The 21,916-nt window shown below is 43.0% G+C and overlaps 1 protein-coding gene across 1 annotated transcript; it reads right to left on the bottom strand.

Moving 5' to 3' along the window:
* Window positions 1–385: 385 nt before the first annotated feature.
* TSEN15 (tRNA splicing endonuclease subunit 15) lies at window positions 386–21,368 on the bottom strand. Its single transcript, XM_056845431.1, has 4 exons — window positions 21,216–21,368; window positions 11,138–11,219; window positions 9,261–9,396; window positions 386–584 (listed from the first exon to the last, which is right to left on the bottom strand). Exons 1-4 carry the CDS (start codon window positions 21,366–21,368, stop codon window positions 389–391), a joined length of 567 nt encoding a protein of 188 aa, XP_056701409.1. The 3' UTR covers window positions 386–388.
* Between the last annotated feature and the right edge of the window lie 548 nt (window positions 21,369–21,916).

The raw sequence follows: 21,916 nt of genomic DNA, 5'->3' as shown, positions 1-21,916 counted from the left end.
CCAACATCCCCCCAAACAGGTGCCACAAATGCTTTAAAATAAAATGCACGAGGGAAATCTGCTAAAACAAGCTGATGTCTTTGTAAAATTAAGAGCTGTTCAGTACCTAGGGGACAATTATTGAGTCAGGACCAAAGGCTAGCAAATTCCTTCTGCTTCAATAACATGTCTCCAAATCAAACCTCACCCACCTAAATATAACAAGGAGGACAGGACAGATTGTTGAATTGGCCCATGACCTCTTTGGTGTCCTATTTTTAATTGTAAAATATGCATTCCAATGTCTTGCCAATTCTCAAGACTTAGCAAGGATTTGCAAAGCAGATGTTGAACCCTAATGCACCTTTTCCTATTGACATATATAACACATTTTTAGACCGCGGCTCTCTCATCTCAAAAGCCTCTTTCTTTTTTTCCTCCACTGTTTATTGTCCAAGTCTTCAGTATGGTCAGGAGGGTCGGGCATGACAAAACCATCCGTCAGCTTATAGTAGACTATTGTTGAATCTGATTCAACTATAGCCAGTGTGATGGACATCGGGGAATCGGATACTGTATGTGTTCTCTTCATAATCTGCCTCATCCTGGAAGAAAACAAAAAAAACAGTTAGCCATTGTGTTTCAAGATCATGCAACTATTGCTCAAATGTCACTTGAAGCCAACCTAGTAAAGAAAACAAATATACACTGCTGCTATCAAACAAATTCAAAAGAGGGTTGCCAACTTGTGGGGGGGAATGTGCCACTAGGAGTGCCAAGCTTTCATCTTTAGCTGATAAGGCTACTGTGCTTTAAAAGCTGTGTTACTGTAAGGACCAAAGGCTAGCAAATTCCTTCTGCTTCAATAACATGTCTCCATGTAGAGACACTGTGGTGCAGGGTGGCCAGGTAAATGTCTGACATTATGCAGGTGTGAGGGGCCAGGCAGGGCTGCAGCTTGGCATGCGGCACTACATAATTTCTGATAAAAAACCAGAAGTGACAAAGGGTAGCTCTGTCAATTCCAGTAAGAACTTCCAGGAAGAACATTAAACTGTTTTTGGTTTGTTTGTTTTAACTTTTCTCCCACAGCCACTCTGAATGGCAGCGGGCAATGGGACTTGGGGGGCAGAGAACCTCTTAGCAGAGGCTTTGCAACCCAACTCTGGTGTAATGGTGTTGGACTAGGATCTGGGAGACCTCAGTTCAAATCCCACTCTACCACTGAAGCTTGTTGAGTGGCTACAGATGGACCTGTCACACTCTCTGCCTAACCTACCTCATAGGGTTGCCGTGAGGATCGAATGGATTTTTGCCTGAGGAAATCTTGCCACCCAGGGCTGAGCTTCCCCATCGCCTCACCTCCACCACTAGCTGCCTGCCTGTGAAAGAACTCGAAAGCTGGTCCTCTTTTCTTAATTGTTATTTGATGTTTATATTATTATATGAAATTTTATATTTGGGTGTTCCTTTGAACAGAAAAGCAGAATAAATGATTATCACTGAGACAGAGTGACTGGCCAAGGTCACCCAGCAAGCTTTCATGGAAGAGTAGGGATTTGAACTTAGGTCTCCCAGATCCTAGTCAGACACTCTAACTACTACACCACACTGGCTCTCATTACATTATGCATGCATCCCCCACCCACAATTTTATCTCTAATCCAATATGCTCACAGCATGAGCAGCCCAGAGTATAGGCTTCAGCACGGCTATACCCCAGCTAGATCTTCATACTAGGACTGACTGGTAGGATATAGATGACCTGGCTGGAAAGCAGCCCAGACTATAGACCTTAGCTTGGCTATACCCCAGCTAGGTCTTCATACTATAATCCACAAATAACACAAACTCTGGCTTCCTGTGGATACCAGTGTTGCAGGTAGGCCACCTGTGCTTTAGAACAGGGTCTTTTCCAGACTCACAAGCCATCTTTCATGGCCAGGGGCCTCATGGGACCTGCTGCGCTCCAACCAGTAGCAGGACAGAGACATGTGAGAAGAAGAGGAAAAGCCAAAGTTATGACCACTCTGGTGGGAAGGGGGAGCTTCATGCCAAGAGAACATTTGAGGACTGACTGGTAGGGTATAGATGACCTGGCTGGAGATAGAGAGAGAGAGGCAAAGGGGGGAACTATGCTAGGTAGGAATACTCTCTGCCAATGAGTGACTAACCTTGCCTTCTTTGCTATTCCTCTTAAGACCAAACTAGACAATATTGCATCTCTGAGTCCGCCATGAAGACATGGCACCATTTTAAGCTTCATTTTTAATTTTTCAAAACTCGGTGATGGCTCAATCCTGCTGGAAACTGTGGTGCAGGAGGATGAGGGGCTCCTGTCTCCCCCTCATCTCTCTCTCTCTCACACACACACGTCATTTTGACTCTTGAAAATGTATTCCAAGACCCACTGTGGTTCTTGACCTATATGTTGAAGACCAGTGATTTAGAAGTCCTCTTGATATCTATGGCAGTCAGTGTGTGTCTATCCTATTCCATGTGGGGTTTGAATGCTCTTTCTTAAAAAACAGCTGTCCCTACATAGAAAACCAGCTTGTCAGGGGGAAAGGATACAACTCCTTATCTCAACATGATTGTTTTCTGGGTGGAGGGATTTTTTTTTATAATAAAGGGAATGTTGCCAAATGAGGCTCTAATTTTTACCTTCAGTTTTAACCATAAGCATGGACACAGATCTGTCACCACAGTAAGAATTAAGTACAGTTTAATGACAAACACAGACAAAATAGAGTTGCTTTAATAGTGAGGCAAGATGTAACACAGGCAGTCAGGAGCTATAATGCAAAGTTAACTGAATAATATTAATCAGACTTCATAGAAAAATATCGATAAAATCATCATTCAAGTTTATGCCTTAACTACAGATGCTGAGGAAGAAGAAGAAATTGAAAGCTTTTATGCAAGTGTCCAGGAAGAACCAGAACCAACGTGTTAAAATTAAATCAGAAGAGTTTCCATCTAGACATTAGGAATAATTTTCTAATCGTTAGAGCGGTTCCTCAGTGGAACAGGCTTCCTCGGGAAGTGGTGGGCTCTCCTTCCCTGGAGGTTTTTAAGAAGAGGCTAGATGGCCATCTGTCAGCAAAGCTGATTCTGTTAACTTAGGCAGTTCATGAGAGGAAGGACATCTTGGCCATATTCTGGGCATGGAGTAGGGGTCACTGGGGGTGTGTGGGGGAGGTAGTTGTGAAATTCCTGCATTGTGCAGGGGGTTGGACTAGATGACCCTGGTGGTCCCTTCCAACTCTATGATTCTAAGAAACAGATCACACACCTAAGCAAGATATGCTGATAATAATAGATGACTGGAATGCATATGTAGGAAACATAGCAGAATCAAATATTGTTGGCAGATTTGGGCTAGGAGCATGAAATGAAGAAGAGCGACTTATAGAATTCTGTGATGACAACAATGTATTCATTGTTTCAGGCAACCAAACAGATGATTGTATACATGGACATCACCGGACAGCCAATATAGAAATAAAATAGATTACATAATTGGAAGCAGAAGATGGAGAAGCTCTATTCTGTCTGCTAAAACAAGACCAGGGGCCGAATGGTTAATATCGAAAATTGGAATAAAGATGAAGAAAAACACCAAAACATTCATAGTGCCAAAACACACTAAATAACATTCCTGAAGAGTTTAAATACCTTGTAAATGACAGACTTGCATTACTAAGTGCAAGTTAATGTGAACCAGAAGAACTGTGGATTGAAATCAGAAATATTATTAAGGAAGGATAGGCAAAGACTATTCATATAGCCAAATGAAATGAAAAACCTTGATGGATGATTGAGAAAACTCTTAAAATTGCTAGTGATAGATAAGCAAAAGTAAAAGATGTCAGAAACGGAATCAAAAGTCTAAATGCAGCATTCCAGCGACTTACACATAGAGATAAAGAGAACTATTAACAGTAACCAGTGTAAAGAAATAGAAGAGAACAAAAAAAAGGAAGAATCAAAGGAGCTAGTAAATAAATGGAAATGGAAAAAGGGAAGAACAAGAAATCTGTTCCACAAAATCCAAGCAATCAAAGGGAAATTTAAAGCATAGTTAGGGATGTGGAAAGATCAACATGGAAATTCATTAACTGAGCAGGACAAAATAAAGAAAAGATGGGAACAATACATTGAAGAACTATACAACAGAGATGAAAGGATGACAGATTCCATCCAAGAAGAATCTTGAAGAAGAACCTACAGTTTTAGCAAATGAAGTGAAAGCTGAACTGAGAAACAAATTGGGGGAAACAAATCACCAGGAGCAGATGGGGTACCAATAGAACTATTCCAAGCCACAGAAAAGGAGTCCACAAAAATCTTGACAAGACTATGCTAACAAATATGGAAAACCAAACAATGGCCCACAGACTGGAAATGGTCAATTTACATTCCAATTCCCAAAAAAGGAAAAGACTGTAGTTGCTACAGTCTTTGGCGACAGTAGCAACTATTGGACCATTGTGTTAATTTCTCACGTGAGCAAAGTGATGTTCAAAATCTTACACCAAAGGCTATTACAATATATGGAACAAGAAATGCCAGATGTTCAAACCAGATTCAGAAAAGGAAGAGGCACTGGAGATCATATTGCAAATTTACTTTGGTTACTGGAGCATATAAGAGAATTTCAAAAGAAAATCAACTTGTGTTTCATAGATTACATTAAAGCTTTTGGCTGTGTGGATCATGAGAAACTATGGCTGGTTTTAAAAGAAATGGGTGTGCCACAGCATCTGATTGTTTTGACACATCTGTACTTCAGACTAAAGGCTTCCGTTAGGACAGAATATGGAGATACAGAATGGTTTCTAATTGGCGAAGGTGTCAGACAAGGATGTATTTTATCTCTCTGTCTTTTCAATCTTTATACAGAACATATCATAAAGAAAGCTGCATTTGATTTGAGATATGCAAATGACCCCACATTACTTGCAGAAAATAGAGAAGACTTGAAACAACTACTGCTAAAGGTTAAAGCAGAAAGTGCCAAAGCAGAACTACAGCTGAACATCAATAAGACAAAAGTAATGACTACTGGAGAATTATTCAACTTTAAGGTGGACAATGAGGAAATTGAACTTGATCAAGACTTCTTATTCATTGGTTCCATCATCAACCAAAAGGGAGACTGCAACCAAGAAATCAGGAGGAGATTGAACTGGGAAGGCAGCCATGAAGGAACTAGAAAAGTTTCTTAAGTGTAAGGATGTGTCCCTGACAACCAATATCAAGTTTAATTCATCCCATAGTGTTCCCTATTACTTTGTATGGGTGTGAAAGTTAGACAATGAAGAAAGCTGACAGGAAGAAAGTAGATTCAATTTGAAATGTGGCGTTGGAGGAGCATTTTACAGATACTGTGGGTTCTAGAGCAAATCAAGTCTCAACTCTCCCTAAAAGCTAAAATGACCAAAGTGAGGCTATTATACTTTGGTCACATTATAAGAAGACAAGAGTTACTGGAAGAGACAATCATGCTACGGAAAGTTGAAGGCAGAAGGAAAAGAGGAAGCCCCAACACAAGATGGATTGATTCAATCAAGAAAGCTACAGCCCTCAGTTTGCAAGACCTAAGCAAGGCTGTTAACGATAGGACATTTTGGAGAACATTAATTCATAGGGTTGCCATGAGTTGGAAGTGAATTGGCGGCACTTAACACGCACACAGCTTACTTTGGGTACAGGTATTTAATAGGATAAGACCCAAATGCAAGAAACACAATGCAAGAAAACACAATGCAAGAAATGATACGTCAATTTCTATTTTTAAACAAACCTGATGGTGGAGGAGCCACCATGGGGGACTAGGGCAGGGAAAATGCAGGCAATCCTGCCATGTGAAATCCCCATTACTGCTGTGTTGTATGAGCAGCCACAGCAGCAATGGGAAAACTACACAAACTCATCCCCCCATGTGGAAAACACCTTTATCCAAAGGCATGAGATAACTCAGGACCCACAGGACCCAGCTTCCCTTCTTATTCTGAGGCAGCTCTCACAGCTTGGACACTAGCAGGTAACCAGGCAGGTAACCAGCTGTCTTGATCATGAATGCAAATTTAAAACTCAATTCCCTTGTGCTCCAATGCACACAGAATGGAGATCCATGGTTGGGTACAGGTAGGCTGCAGTCAGAATCTTCCTGGTAATCTGGTAGCAGTTAATTTTCCCAATTGGGACCAATTTAGTGAATGCAGCTAAGGTCAAAGTGGGTACTTCATTTGAAATACAAATATGCCATCTGTTTGCCACATACCCGCTCTGTGCAGGATATGGTTTAGAGGCTATTCTTTAAGGGCATGCATCTCTGGAATTAAGACAAATCTGAACCCGAGCTTCAGCTGCCTCAAGGGAACATTGCTGGGACAAACATGCAGAATTTCCCAATCAAGTCTGCTTCTGCACAAGCTATTTCTGAAGGAAACAGGGTGGGGGGAACCGACTGTGGAGCTCTTCTTCAGTGATCACACAGAAGGCATTGTGTGCGGCACATCTGCCATGAATGGGGATATTGACAAACGGCGTGTCAAGTTGATAGCATAACGTACACATACCAAGAGGCTTTTCTACTTCAAAAAGCACTGCAAGGCCAAGAAAGGAAATACCTCTGGGAGAAGGACAGAGAGACAGGTACTCTCTTTCCATGTGATCCGTATTTTTCAACCTTTCCTCCTCGGGACTTCTAAGAGCCAGCAGAAGCCAACACACGAATATAGTAATTAGGAGAATCCAAATTTCCAAGGAGTCTGATTGTGATTGCTTTTTTCAATCATTTGAGCTCTCACTGAAGTGCAGAAAATGGATGGCTGTGCAGGAAAAATCCCACCCTAGAATACCTTCTTCTGTAACAGACGTCTAAAGAATGTGAATCTTGAAATTACTTGCTTGTGCACAAAGCAGTCATATAAACGAGGTTATAATCCCAGCCTAGCCCCCATGTTGCAGCACAAATAAGAAGGAGTCCTGCTGGGACCTTAAAAGCTAACATGCTTTTTTATTCTCGCATACGCTTTAGTGGAACTAGAAGCCACTTTGTCAGATGCATGTGACCAAGCAGGGTTAAAGGCATTAGAAGGGTTAAAGACTGCACTGGCCATGGGATGATGAAAAACCTTATTGAAGAGGCCAGCTTATCACAATGAGCATTTCAACGCCAGGCACCCAACGAACTCAGTTCAGATGAGGCTGCCAGACCAAGGTTCCAGTGTTATTGCAAGTTATTTTTTATTTCCTGTTCAAAAGAGCATATATAAAGCATGGTTTTAGGCTAATCATTGAAGCCCGCCATTTGCAATCACCGCAAACCATTCATTGGAGAATGACCCTTTGCTTTGCTTTCCAGCATAGAAGTGGATGGTTCAGATCCTCCCAGGAGCAAGGTCTTCCATTAACAGGTCTGGCCTGCAAAGCTCCTGCCTTGGGGATATTTATGAGAGAGAGAAAAGATCATCTTGCAGATGGTTCTCATACTGCAAGGGTCTCATACTGCAAGGGTCAGAAGACACCATGTTGGGAACCCCATGTGTTTTACTATGCTTTGGAGTTGGCAAAAGCAGATCAGATGTATAAAAAAATTAAAATACATTTAAATGCTAGGCCCCAGTTTAAAAAAATAAACCCTACTATCTAGAAAGTTAGCATGTCAAGAAGATGGTCAAGACAGTCAGTAGTTTTCCACAGGTAGGATCATTTTGAGATAGGGAGCATTCAAGGTTCTGCCTATGCTGTAAAATCACAACAGTGCTGTGGTTCTGCTCAGTTTCGAAGAAGTGCCCTCACATGCCACGACTCCACATTCTGAACTTTGACACTGAATCCTGCTGCGGAGAAGCAGAGGTGATGGCCAGTGCTGTGTACTTCATCATACGCAGAGGCCCTTCTGGAGCCACACAGGAGAACTGGCACCAGCTCGTAAGTGAAGTCACTTGGCAGCCAGGCACCAAACTCAAACAGAGCAGGCTTGAGAGAAATCACACGTTGCATATTTGCTCAATAGGAAAGGCTGGTCACAAACTGGACTTTCCATCAATGTAATTCATTCACCATTCCAAGAATGCATCTTTTTCACACAGATGCCAGAGACAGAGCAAACACCGTACAGATTTATGGAAACGTTACATGAATGAATAGCTAAAGGAAAAGGGCAGAAGATGCATACATTATATAATATCCTCCAGTAATAAAACTCGGTTTCTACGCAGATTTGCAGGAGCCTCCCCAGTGCCTAGGAAGTCCACATGTCACAGTTTCTCACATGGCCACTAACTGTCACCAAAACAGATCTGGAAATTATTGGAGGAGATACGAGGTGCATAAGGACAGATTCCAGAGTTGTGCATATTTCATAATTCTGCATTACCTAAGATGGAAGTGCGGAAGGTCCTGCTAGCTGGCTAACAACAGCTCAATAGGATTTGGCTGTGTTTGTTTCTTCTGTGCCACAATTACTTGAAGCTTGGGTGCGCCCAGGGGTGTGAACCAAAGGGCAAAAGCCAAAGAGTTCTTGTCCTTCCCAGCTCTTATCCTGAGGGGCATAGCCTGGAGAAATCAGTATTTCAATGAAGATCTTTTCATAGAGAGCGAGAAGAAGCCCAGGTCTGCAGAGGTCTTTCTTCTTTTCTCCTGTTGGTTTACTTTCTATTGGGGAGGTTGTTTGTTTTTTGTGTGTTGTAAGTTGCTTTTGGTCCCCATTTGGAAAAATAATAATAAACTCCCAGACAATAAACAAAACTGATACTAGATCCAGAAACTTCAGCTCTCTCAGTTTTGAAGTCCGCTTTGCAAAAAGGGCCCAACACTGTACCTAGGGCTGCCAGCTCTGGATTGGCAATTTCCTGGAGATTTGTGGATAGAGCAGGGTATAATGCCACAAAGTCCACCATTTTCTCCAGGGGACCTGATTTATGTGAGGTAATTCACATAAATCAGGTCCTTATATATATTTTCTCTCTCTCAAAATTCGAACCAAGGAAATCTACACTGCGCCTCAAGAAAAGCTAAATTCTGCAACATGTATTAATTGTGCAAAACAATTCCTCTTTGCATAAAAGTGGCATGGGGAAGGTCCAGAAGCTGTGCAGACCGCTGAAGCCTTGTCCACAGCCACCGGAAATTTCATCCACAACGCTTCTGGCTTCTATGAGTCGACAAAGCAAAACTGCAATATACAAACAGCTCTGAACGCTGCCACCCTCGGTTTTGCCTAGCTGCAAATTCAAAGGCCAAGTGCTCCATGGAGACTTACTCACCTCTCATGGCTGAACAACACGTGGGCTGGAGTTGGCACCACCACTTGTAAATCGTCGGCTTCTCTCTCGCGCCCACAAAGACATACGAGCTGGAATTCTGCTAGCCCAACATAGGAGACCTCATGCCAGTTTCTAGCTGAGCAGTATGTTAGAGACCGGATCAAAATAGTGCAAATGAAAATAAAAAGCAATAAGATGTGCCATTTAAGGATCTACCTTCACCCATTCAACCTTTTAACAAACAATTTCATAATAATGTCGAAGGCTTTCATGGTCAGAGTTCATTGGTTCTCGTAGGTTATCCGGGCTGTGTAACCGTGGTCTTGGTATTTTCTTTCCTGACGTTTCGCCAGCAGCTGTGGCCGGCATCTTCAGAGGAGTAACACTGAAGGACAGTGTCTCTCAGTGTCAAGTGTGTAGGAAGAGTAATATATAGTCAGAAAGGGGCTGGGTTTACCCAACCCCTTTCTGACTATATATTACTCTTCCTACACACTTGACACTGAGAGACACTGTCCTTCACTGTTACTCCTCTGAAGATGCCGGCCACAGCTGCTGGTGAAACGTCAGGAAAGAAAATACCAAGACCACGGTTACACAGCCTGGATAACCTACGAGAACCAAACAATTTCATATTTGAAGGCCATAATGCTACATACCTTTATAGTCTCTCTTTGCCAGAACACTTTTCTTTTCTCTTTCCTCCCAAAAGCTCAGGTGTTATTCTGCACTATTCCATCTTCACCACAACATTCTAAATAGGGTTGCCAACCTCCAGGTGGTGGCTGGAGATCTCCCGCTATTACAACTGATCTCCAGGTGATAGAGATGTTCCCCTGGAGAAAATGGCCACTTTGGCAATTGGACTCTATGGCATTGAAGTCCCTCCCCTCTCCAAATCCTGCCCTTCTCAAACTCCACCCCCAAAATCTCTGGGTAATTCCCAACCTGGAGCTGGGAACCATACTTCTAAAATAGATAATGTTGAGAGACCACCATTAGCCCACAAGCACCTGGTAAGTTTCACAGTGGAGTAGGGATACAAACCAGATTCTACCTAGCCTTAGTCCAATATTTTAGCCTAAGACATATCTCCGCTGCAGGGGGGACGTTGGAATGGTTGTGTGTGCATAGATGGCGAATGGGGAGGAGCCATGGCTCAGTGGTGGAGCATCAGCTTAGCATGCAGAAGCTCCCAGGTTCAATCGCCAGCATCTCCCACTAAAAGGAGCCGACAGTAGGTGATAAGATAGACCTCTGCCTGGAGACGAGCTGCCAGTCTGAGTAGACAGTACTGACTTTGATGGGCCAAGGGTCTGATTCACTATCAGGCAGACTTATGTGCTCGTGTGTCTGAGAAATGTCATACATTGATGAAAAAATTAGTCACGTTAGACACTAAGCTTTGAAACTAATAAGAGGAAGGAAGAGTGGGCTGGCCCTGGGCAATACCAGTTATCTAAGTGATACGTTCTCTTTAACAGCCCGTCGATCTGATTCTTAATGAGTGGCAACAGCTGTAATGTTCTAATGAAACCAACAAGAAGCCTACACAGATCTGGCTGAATCTGAACAGAACATAGGGGATCAGAACTTTGCGAGCCCTTTTCCAATGCCCATGTAATACACATGGGACTAAAGCGGTGGTATACAACTGCTGAGTTCCATGTGCAAAAATACTCCGAATCCAATATTGCAGAGGTTAAGTGGACCTGGGGGTAGGCTCCAAATCCCCAGCTTTGCATAGGCTCAAGACACATGTGCATTTCCTTACAGCATAAGGAGGACATTCCTGGCACTTTTCTTATTCCAGAACAAGATGCCTTTGTTTATATTATTTCACAGACTGCCCTGGAAAAGGACCTTCGTTAACTTACCTTCTAAGAGGTCCAAGTATACTAAGAAAGCGGCATACACATGGCCATTGTCAGCCACATCCAATGACATCATTCTCGTGAGCTGGAACACACAAAAAGCAAGCAGTGGATCTCTTGCAGGAAGTGTGGGAGAAATCATATTGCATGCAATAAAATGCAAGCCGAACATTATCCACAGCAATTGGAAGTGTTTTCCCACGGACTCCAGGGACCTCTGGCAGAAACCCAAGCACAGCACAACATGAACAACCTCTTTTGAAAAAAGTAAAACAAAATACACAGCCTGTTAAAGGATTTACTGCTAGATACAGCCTGTTAAAAGCCTTACAGTGCAATCCTAAGGAGAGTTACTCCAGTCTAAGCCCACTGAAATGAATGGGCTTAGACTGGAGTAACTTTCCTTAGGATTGCACTGTTATAGGCAGTTTTTTAATCGGTCACTAAATTTTTCCTACCAAAAAAGTATTTTAGAGAGACCATGTATATATGTGTGGGGGGAGGGGTGGGAGGAGTATGAACTATTACACCAAATGCATTGCTCATAAACAAGTTACGTTTTGTTGTAAGTCTTTTGGAAAAGAGACTATTTTATTCCTGTGTTCTGGAGAGCATCAAATACTTTATTAGGGTCTAAGACCAGCATAAAAACAAAACATCATAGAAGCAAATCTAATAAATAAAATCAAAATACAGTATATGATATATAATTAAGTTACGTTAAATTTTCATTTTAAAATCTAAGATTTATCTAAAATTAAAATTAGTATTCATCCTTTTGTTGCTTTCACCATAGCATGTCTTATCCTTGTTGCTATGAAACAGAATTTTGCAACAAGTTTGGTGACTGCGTTGTCTTTATCTGAAAGGAGATATTTAACATAAAATTCCTCGGTGCGACCAGGTAACTTTCTTAATAATGGTTGGATCAGCTCTCTTCGGATATCACAATAAAACATGCAGTATAAGAGAATGTGGCCAGTTGTTTCGATCTCATCTGTGCTACATAGGCATATTCTCTGATCAACTAGTATCTCTGGAGAGCATCTGACACAGGATGGGGGTGTGGGAAGCCACACCCAAATCCAGACCTGGAATGGACATTTTCCACCCAAGATGCAGAAGTCCATGCTGGAACCAGAATGGGGATGAGAGCTGCTGCTGGAGCCATGGCTTGAGCAGAAATCAATCCCAAGTGCAAGAGGCAAACAATGTTGATCTGTTGACCAGACAATGGGAGATCACCAAGATTTTGAAAATTATGCCAAGCCCAGCCAACTCAGAAACTTCATACTGCTTGTCAATGGCAGTGGGTGATATTTAGGGTTGCCAACCTCCAGGTACTGGCTAAAATCCAAAACAATACCCTATGCTGTACTGAGAATGACTCAAAACAAAAAACGTAGGGACCACAGAGGGTCCATACGGAAAACCTGTTGGAAGAACCCTTTGTGGTCTTGTAGAATGTTATAGGCTGAAGAAGCCCTATGGTGAAACGTGATAAAAATTACCTAGGATACACGTCCCTACGTTATCTACAACCTACAGCATTCAACCGTTGTTGACCCATAATCCCAGCAGCACTGATCCAGATTACAAATCAAGACATTAGCCTCGCAAGCTAGAGTCCACTACTCTTTCATGGCATAGTGACTGCTGATGTTTTTTCCAGCTTGTCACAAAAGATACAGCTTGTTTGGAACAGCTATATATTGTCTAAAAAACTTTTTGACATGAACTCTATGGGAAGGGTATTATTATTATCATATTAGAATTGTTGGCATTATAGGTTGTTGGTGGTATAGGTTTGTTGTGTTTTTCATGTGGTTGTATGCACTGTGTACTTGAACATTCAGTATCTGTCTCTGTCTGAGTTATAGTGATAATATAGTGAATATATAAAGTGATTTTGAGCTATGTGCTGTTTTTTGTTTTGAGAACCTCCAGGTACTAGCTAGAGATCTCCCACTATTACAACTGATCTCCAGCCGACAAAGATCAGTTCCCCTGGAAAAAATGGCCACTTTGGCCATTGGATTCTATGGCACTGAAATCCCTCCCCTCCCCAAACCCCGACCTCCTCAGGCTCTGCCCCAAAAAACCTCACACTGGTGGCAAAGAGGGAGCTGGCAACCCTAGTGATATTGTACACCCCCAACCCTTTCTGTGCCTGAAGGGGGCTCCAAAACTTGAGCACATGCTGTCCTATATCATTCCCTAGGTTACGTCTCCCATGAGGTTCTAGTTTAAGCCCTGCAGACCCTGAGACGCACAGCTAGTGTGGTAGTAATGTCACGCAGCAATACTGCAAGGGATGAGTATTGAGTTTCTCTTGTGCTAGGCACAGTACAATGTGTTAGCTACTTTATAGTCAGATACCTTCTATATTTCGAGAATTAAAAGCCAAAAAGCTAAACACTTGAGACGCAAATTTAGCCTTTTATAGGCTTGAACGAGCTAATGCTTTTCCAGACCCCTGACTGTTTGTATTACACAACTGGCAAAAGAAGCTCTATTTCAACATGCCAAACTCCTAAGAGGGTTATAACAGTATAAATCACATCAGCTCACGGAGTGAGTGCCACATCCTGATAAAGAAATGTGAGCACTGCCCTGGCGCAGACAGAGAACTATTGTAAAGAGTTCTGCAAAACTTAAAAAGCTTATGCACGCCTCCTCCGATAAGACATTAGTCCACTCAAAGTGACTGCATTTACCAGCTTTTTATCTGTTGTACAGCTTTATGAGGCTTTATAGGATGTTTGTGTACTAATCCAGAATATTGCTTTCATACCCAGTCAATAGAGCTTTGTAAGATTAGTTTCAGCATGCATTTAAGAGAATGGTTCTGTCAGACATCACACAAAATCATGGTTTAATTCATTGCTGTTTTGGTTTATTTTGTTCTCTTAGCATTAATTATTTTATCAAACTTCTGTTATGACACAGGCCACGTGGTTTAACAGTTAGGCCCAGGGTGACAGTCTGAACGCAAGCCGCTCTCCTAACTCTGATTATTTACTTCATTTTTTTTATTTAAAACATTTCTATGCCATCTTTCCACCCAAATAGAGTCCCCAATGCAGTGAACACCCAATTATTAAAACATTCAAATCTGCTTTTAAAACATTTATACAATTCAATAAAAACATGTAAACATAGAAACAAAACATAATTGGGGATCTATCATCAGGTGTGAAACCATGGTTCGCAGCTCATTAATTAACCAGAGTTAGTCTTAAAAATGGTTTCACGTGATGTGTGAATGAGGATATCTATCTTGTCTTAATATCTTGTTCCGCCCTCACAGGACATAAACGTTATGAAACCAGCATTTGTTGAGGCAAACCAGGATTTAATTGGTCATCTGCAACTTTAACCCTGGCTCCACAAATTAACCATACTAAAAATAAACCATGGCTGTTTATGCTTGGTAATTAGCAGTGCATTCCAGGCTAAAGTGCCCCACATATTTTTTTGAGTTCTTCATGCTGAACAGTCATTCCAGAACTCACTGCGAAGCCAGCGCATACCTGCTTCACATTTCTTAAGAGCCCCTTTAACACAACCTTTTTTATTTGCTCCGTCCCCGCCTCGAAGCATCCACTCAAGGAAGCGTGAAGAATCACAGCCGCGGGTTAGCTATGCAAACGACTATTGCTAACGCCTATGCAAATGAAGGAATGAAGGAGCAGGTGAGTGGGGGGCGGAATTTGTTTGCCTTTCTTCTCTTGCATCGGGACAGTGAATAGGCATTTTAAAGGTTGGATTTAAAAAAGGAGCTTTGGGCAAGCATCAAAATCAACCTTGCATAAATGGCACATGGTTTTGTGGTATGACCGAACTGAGCCACTGTTTGAAAGATCACTAAATTCGATCTAGTTGCCTTTAAACATCACTCTGGTCATCAGTAGTTTTTCGGACTTTCTGTATTGAGGGAACCCCTCCTAAGCTGACGTGTCTTGCCAAGGGATGCCTGCATCTCTGTCACAGAATCCCATTTCTCTTCCAAGCATGCTGGGAGTATGTGTGTGCGTGTGGGGGAATGTTCTACAGAATGCAGTATGTAAAAATAGGGGTGCTGGCCAGACACACTAGGCCTCACCGTTAGCCTACATCAGGGGTCCCCAATGTAGTGCCTGTGGGCATGATGACACCTGCTAAAACGTTTCCTGGTGCCTGCCAAGTGCTTTCAGAAAGTGAGCAGGGCCAGGTGGATCTTTTGCCCAGCAAGGATTCTGATTGGTCATTGGAGAGCTAATTGTCCACTTCAAAAATACATTGCTTCAGCAGCAGCTGTCACCATAACACGATCTTTACTGAGTGACTGAAGCTAAGCTGTGTGTAAGAGAGAATATGTTCATTTTAAAAGGCATCCTGTTAAGCAGAGCTTCTACCTGAAATGTTGGAAGAGTTACTATTAGAGTTATCCATAACCTCACTCCCTGACACGTTGTGGTCTGCTCTGCCTCCTGCAGCAGCCATTTTGTAGCTGTGCCCACCACCCTGTGTCAGAGCTCCACAGTTACCCACAGCCTCAAAAAGGTCAGGGACATGACAGAAGAGAAATAAAATAATTAATTAAAAGATAAGATAATCAGAACAAAAATCCTCCAAATAAATGGTAGAAGTGAAAACCCATTCCCCGATTCATCCAAATCTAATGTAAAACCCTCGAACCTGAAAAGCACCCATAATAAGAAAAAAATTAAAAATTGTCAATTAAAACCTCAAATGTATAAGTTGTCAAGAGAAACAGTCAACTTTAGGGGAAGCTTGTCGGCCACCATTACTGATCTTTCGCTTGAGGAACCTGATCAGCATGAAGAGAAACTAAGGGTTCCCTGGTACAGTGAAGAACAGCTGGCCTACACAGTTGTCAGGAGTAATCTGTGCCACAACTATCAATTTATTCAATGCCCCCACACATGCATGCACATCAGTAGTATTGGAAGTAGGAAGTAGTAGTAGTAAAAGAAGAAGAGTTGGTTTTTATATGCCGACTTTCTCTACCACTTAAGGGAGACTCAAACCGGCTTACGATCTCCTTCCCTTCCCCTCCCCACAACAGACACCCTGTGAGGTAGGTGGGGCTGAGAGAGCTCTAAGAGACCTGTGACTAGCCCAAGGTCACCCAGCTGGCTTCATGTGTAGGAGTGGGGAAACAGATCCAGTTCACCAGATTAGCCTCCGCCGCTCATGTGGAGGAGTGGGGTTCTCCAGATCAGACTCTACCACTCCAATCATCGTTCTTAACCACTACACCATGCTGGCTCACTTCACCTGATTTGATAGAGAACCCCCCATCAACTAAGGCTAGATGAGCTTCCACTTCCTCAAGGATATTTGTTTGGCACTATAGGCCACTTCAGATGTTCAGATTTGGTAGATCAATAATGTGTAATGGGAGTGTGCACTACCTGCTGTCCTCTTTGAGTGAAATTGCAGTTTCATGAGAACTGGGCGATGCGTGCGTTTTTTCCCATGCAAGTATAACTTTGCTATATGCAAATGCATACTTTAGAAAACCCAGTGTTCCATTCATGGTTGGTGCACCAAAACTGAACATCTGAAAAGGGCTCATCTTTGTTGTCATTTAGATGCTTATGTATCTGTATCTCCCCACCCCCTGTAATTCTTACTGGTTTTACTGATTCTGTTTTGTGGCCACTATACAAACTCTCAGTGTTATTTATACACTCAGAATTATTGTTCTTAGATATCTAGTCTAAGACTCAGTTCACTCCAGGACAGTACAGAAGTTGTGATGCCCTGTGTTTTAAGGCTGGAAAACTACCACAGTTTGTCCGAAAGCTGTTTGTTTGTTTGTGCAAGTAGAATTTTTTGGCACATTAAGAAGAAAAGAGATTTTGGAGGCAGTTTGTCAATGTTGAGTTTTCAAACCACAGACATTTCTCAGCAGCAGGTACAACCAGGTGAACAGACAAATCCAAAATAGCAATTTATAAATGAAAATTAAATGAACTTGTCTTGCTGTATGGCATCCAATATTGGTTTTTCAGAACTTAATCAGAAGTCATTAGTCTCATCTGGACAAGCATCTTAATCACCTGAACTCTGCAACAAGGGATGACTTGCATATATAAACAGCTCATAACAGAACTTTCATTTCACTGTTAGATCTCCAACACCCAAGAAGTCCTAAAATTATTCTTTTAGGTCTTATTTCAGACCATGGTTTGTTTGTTTTTTTAAAAAGAGTGTATATGCATGGTTTTATATCTTATTTTGAAGGCAAATGTTAATAGCCCAGAAATGGAAACTTGTAGCAAATATAAGCATCATAAATTGGATTAACAAAATCTGATTTATGGCCACATTTTGAGATTCAGTGAAATTACCCATCTAAAAGATGGAAGGCAGCTAAAACCATCATTCCTGTCAACTTGGAAACTCTTGATTTTTAACAGCTTAAACTGAATCTGAATTTAAGGCTGTTTATTGTTACACTGTTAAAATGTGACCTGATTTAAGCATTTTCTCTTAAACAGCTACTTTTCTATGCATGTGATTTGGGAGTATTAAAATTGCTTTTACTGTTTCTTCTTACTTACTCTTGTTTATAGTTGTATAAATGTCATCAACATCATCACCACAAGGAATTTGTATTTCCTCTTGTATTATCTCAAAGTGCTTTTTGATTGCATCCAGTTCATAAAGTAATAGGCTGGGTGCCACATATACAGAGATCAAATGGACAGAGTACATGTATGTGTAAGATAGGTCTATCTTTTAAAAATAACTGAGGATACAAATTTTAAAAAGGAATGCTTTTATTAGTGAAGCATTAAATGCTCTCTCTGTCTGCAGGATTTTTTCTTTTTGCAGTTTAAAATTTTGGGCCCCTTTGAGCTCTCTATTTACATCTAGGACATTCAGCAGAACACACTTTGGCTGCAATCCTGAAGGGGGGGCCAAAGCTCCTTAGGAGCTGGCATGACCCTGCGCCGGCATAAGTGGCCCTTTAACCCAGGATAAGGGGCACTTACGCTGTCCCCGGGGCAAACGTGCCGGCATTGGGGAGCCGCGGAGTTGCATTGCCCCCCACCGCCAGCGCAGTCACACCCGGGAGGGAATTCCCGGAAGGGAAAGCCTGCACCGACGAGGGGTGTGTGTGTTCCTGGGACATTTCTGGGGGCGGAGCTGCCTTTAGGCAGCTTCCTAACCCCTTTCGCACCAGGAACACCCCCCTCGCGCTGCGGCATTGTTGCACAACCTTTTTTGGTGGCCCAGCCCCGTTGATTGCAATGGGGTCATTTTCTTTTCTTTTACTGTAAAATATTTTAAATTTATTTTCAGCGGCCGGGAAGCCTCTGAGGAGGTGGCGTAACTGTGCAGCTCCCAGCCACCGTGAATCTACCTCCCTTCCGGAATGGGCTGCCTGTGAGACTACTACAAAGAAAGGAATGTAAATACATACTTCATTATCCGAATGTATTATAATTACTCTCTATGCCCCCCAAAGATAGACACTATCCTATGCAGTTATTCCTGTCTAAACCCATAGACATAAATGGATTTATACTGGAATAACTCTGCATAGGATTACACTCGTTGTCTAAAGAGAACCCAACCTGGGGATAAGGGTGTTGGTCCCTTTGCTTAGTAACACCAAGGCCATGAATGCATGGCCAGTTTCTATGGTTTTTGTTCCTGTTTTATCGCACAACTTCTTATTTCGATAACAAAAAATCACACACACGGACCGTGTGGGAGCCTCCGTCACTCTGCATTCCCATTCCTGGTGGAGGTGAGGGGAAGCCGGTGGTGGGTGGAGGTAACGGGGACTGGTGAAGCAGCCACTGCCGCCCCGCTGTCCCCTGGGCAGAGCAGAGGGGAAGCTGGTAGCGGGTGAAGGCATCGGAGTGGCAAGGTGAAGGGAAGTTGGGTGGAGACGGCGGCGACTTGTCGCCCCAGCGAGGCGGGAAGTCAACCCAGAAGCTTAAACGCTCCGGTGAACTCTCCCTTTTGCGGCACATTTAAACTTTAAGTCGCGATAACACAGGAACAGCAAATCACGGGGAAGTATCAGAAGTGGGTGGGTCCAACGCGCAGGTGGGAGACAGCCATGCATGCAGACTAAGGAGAATTGCTACCTGCCTGGAAGATTCACAGGACAATATGGCCAAGTGTTAACGGCCCAAGAATCACTCAATATTTCTGAACATCCACCATCAGTCCCAAAATGATTTCTTCTTGCATTTAAAATACTACTTAAAAACTCAGCTCTTTAGACCTGCTTTTCCTTCATGGTACTTCTAAGTTTTCTGGATGCATTGGGCATGCTATTCCCCCCCCCCCCCATGAGTCCCTCCTAATTCTATGTGCAGGGCTGTGTTTCTTGTTAATTTTTGGATAGCCCCTAGGATAGTGATATCAGCGATAATAAATTAAGAGAAAGTGGCTGCACAAGCCACATCAACCACGCGAACCCTTTGCACTCACTCACATTCAAGGATTTGCTCCTTAACACATGAACAGTATTACTCCTTCGATTTCTAATAGCCAAGGGTATCCAAGAGGAAGACCTCACATGAGATGTATTGACTCAATCAAGGAAGCCATGGCCCTCCGTTTGCAAGACCTGAGCAAGGCTGTTAACGGGTCACCATAAGTCAGAAGTGATTTGACAGCACTTAACATACATACACACAGAGTCCTCCTTGCAGATTAAAAACCCCACACAGCTAAGGCTACAATTTAATTTCCTGCAAACCCCAGGGCACCTCCAGATCTGCAGAAAAAAATTAAATGTTAAAAAAAAAAAACCTTGCGGGTAAAACAAACAAACAAAATGGCACCAGCTATACTCAGCATCTGCACACTTTTTTTAAATTATTGAGGCAGCGTTATTGGGTTGCCCTATGTAAAAAATGTCCCACTGGCCAGCAGGGCTTGCTTCCCCACACCCATTACTTCTCCTCCATTCTTGCTATGGCAATAGGAGATGGACACAAGCCCAAATTGGAGGGGGGGGGCAGAGAGCTAGGAGGGACCGTGGTATGGCAGCCGTAGCCCCTCTCCTGTTACATCACACCCAAGAACTATACAACGTACTATTGGACCTGGCATGAAATAAATTTCCAGTTATAGTCAGAAGCACTGGTTATGGAAACTCCTATCTCCATCTAGGAGAGCTTTTTAATATTTAAAAAGTGAGCTTTTTAATATTTAAAAAGGGAGAATGGCCATTACGTTGCCACAAACTGAAAAACACATAAAGCCTGCACTGTCCTCTGCACATGCTCAGAGAGAACCACAAGTTAAGTTCTTCTAGTAAGATAATTCACAGTGGGTAGCCGTGTTAGTCTGACGAAAGCTCCTACCCTGCCAGAAAATATTTTTGTTAGTCTTTAAGGTGCTCCTGGACTCTTGCCCTTTTCTACTTCTTCTAGTAAGTTAAGGCATCGCTTTCCAAAAGGCTAGCAGTGGTGGGTAGTCCTATACAACACGACAGAATGTTTGCCAACATTTTGAGACAGCAGGGTAGACTTCCCCCGACGGTGGAAGATCCACTGATTTAGCAATTTGCAATAATCTCTTTTCCTTTCTGTAAAATGTATTGAAATGTATTAGAACAGCCTGGGAATAGCTTGTGGCCGGGCAGGATATCTCTGTGGGTCTGTGTGCTCAGGAATTGGGGCAAGAGCCGTGGAGGGTGATCATAAACCATAACAAGAACTGGGTGAAGCTGTTACTCTACTGCCGCCTCCCTGTCTGGAGTGCTATCCTTTCCCCTGAATGTTGATGGGCTGTCATATCTTGAATTTGGATAAATTTGGATAGATTTTGTACTCGGTAGAGTGCTCTGGGCAGCAGCTGCTTTGAATAAATAACGGTTTTCTTGCCAACAACGGTCTCGGGCCTCCTCCTCCTCCACGAACCTCTGGTTTGCCACACCAATTTCTCTGGAGGAAGGGGAAACGAAGGACGAGGCCTTGCAAAATCTCCCATATGATACAGCCTAATGCTTTCGGTGGTGGGGGGGGTGTCGCTTTGAACAGGGAAAGCGCGGGCGGGCAGCGGGTTCCCCTCCCCCGCGCCGTTTCACGCCACCCACCGTCGGATGAGCCGCCAGCCAGTCCTCTCGGGGCCCCCATCTCCTCGGTCTCCAGGTATCCTGCTCCTGAACGGGCGGAGCGGAGCCCCCCGCCAATAAACGGCCGCTCTGGGCAGCTCCGAGCCCCAAACTGCCACTGGGCGCTTCTTCCATGCCGCGCGCGCGCGCCCTTTAGCTTCGGTCCGGCCGGTGTCTCAGCACTTCAGGCTCGGGTGGAAACACACGCGCCCACTCGAAGGTTCCGCTTTCGCTGACTAAGTCTAAAGACGCCCCAGTCAAAGGGTTGTGATGGTTAGGAATTTATGCGTTTCACCCCCTGCACACGAACACCTCCTTATTAATCAAAACCAGAGTTTTATTTTTATTTATTTTTTATTTTTTTAAATCAAGACGCAACATTGCGCGGTGGTGGAAAGGGCAGGGCCGGGTTTAGGTTTGATGAGGCCCTAAGCCAGGGGTCCCTGGAAAATGCCATCGTATTCCCGATTACTATGTATGGGGGTGTGAAAGCTGGACAGTGAAGAAAGCGGATAGGATGAAAATAGATTCCTTTGAAATGTGGTGTTGGAGGAGAGTGTGGACTGCCCAAAAAACAAATCTGGGTTATAGATCAAATCAAGCCTGAACTGACCCTAGAAGCTAAAATGACTAAACTGCGGCTGTCGTATTTTGGTCCCGTCATGAGACGACAAGAGTCACTG

Source organism: Euleptes europaea, chromosome 2, assembly GCF_029931775.1.
Source record: "Euleptes europaea isolate rEulEur1 chromosome 2, rEulEur1.hap1, whole genome shotgun sequence".
Lineage (NCBI taxonomy): Eukaryota > Metazoa > Chordata > Lepidosauria > Squamata > Sphaerodactylidae > Euleptes > Euleptes europaea.
Note: the sequence above shows the minus strand (reverse complement) of the source record. Positions and strands in the feature narration are given on the sequence as shown.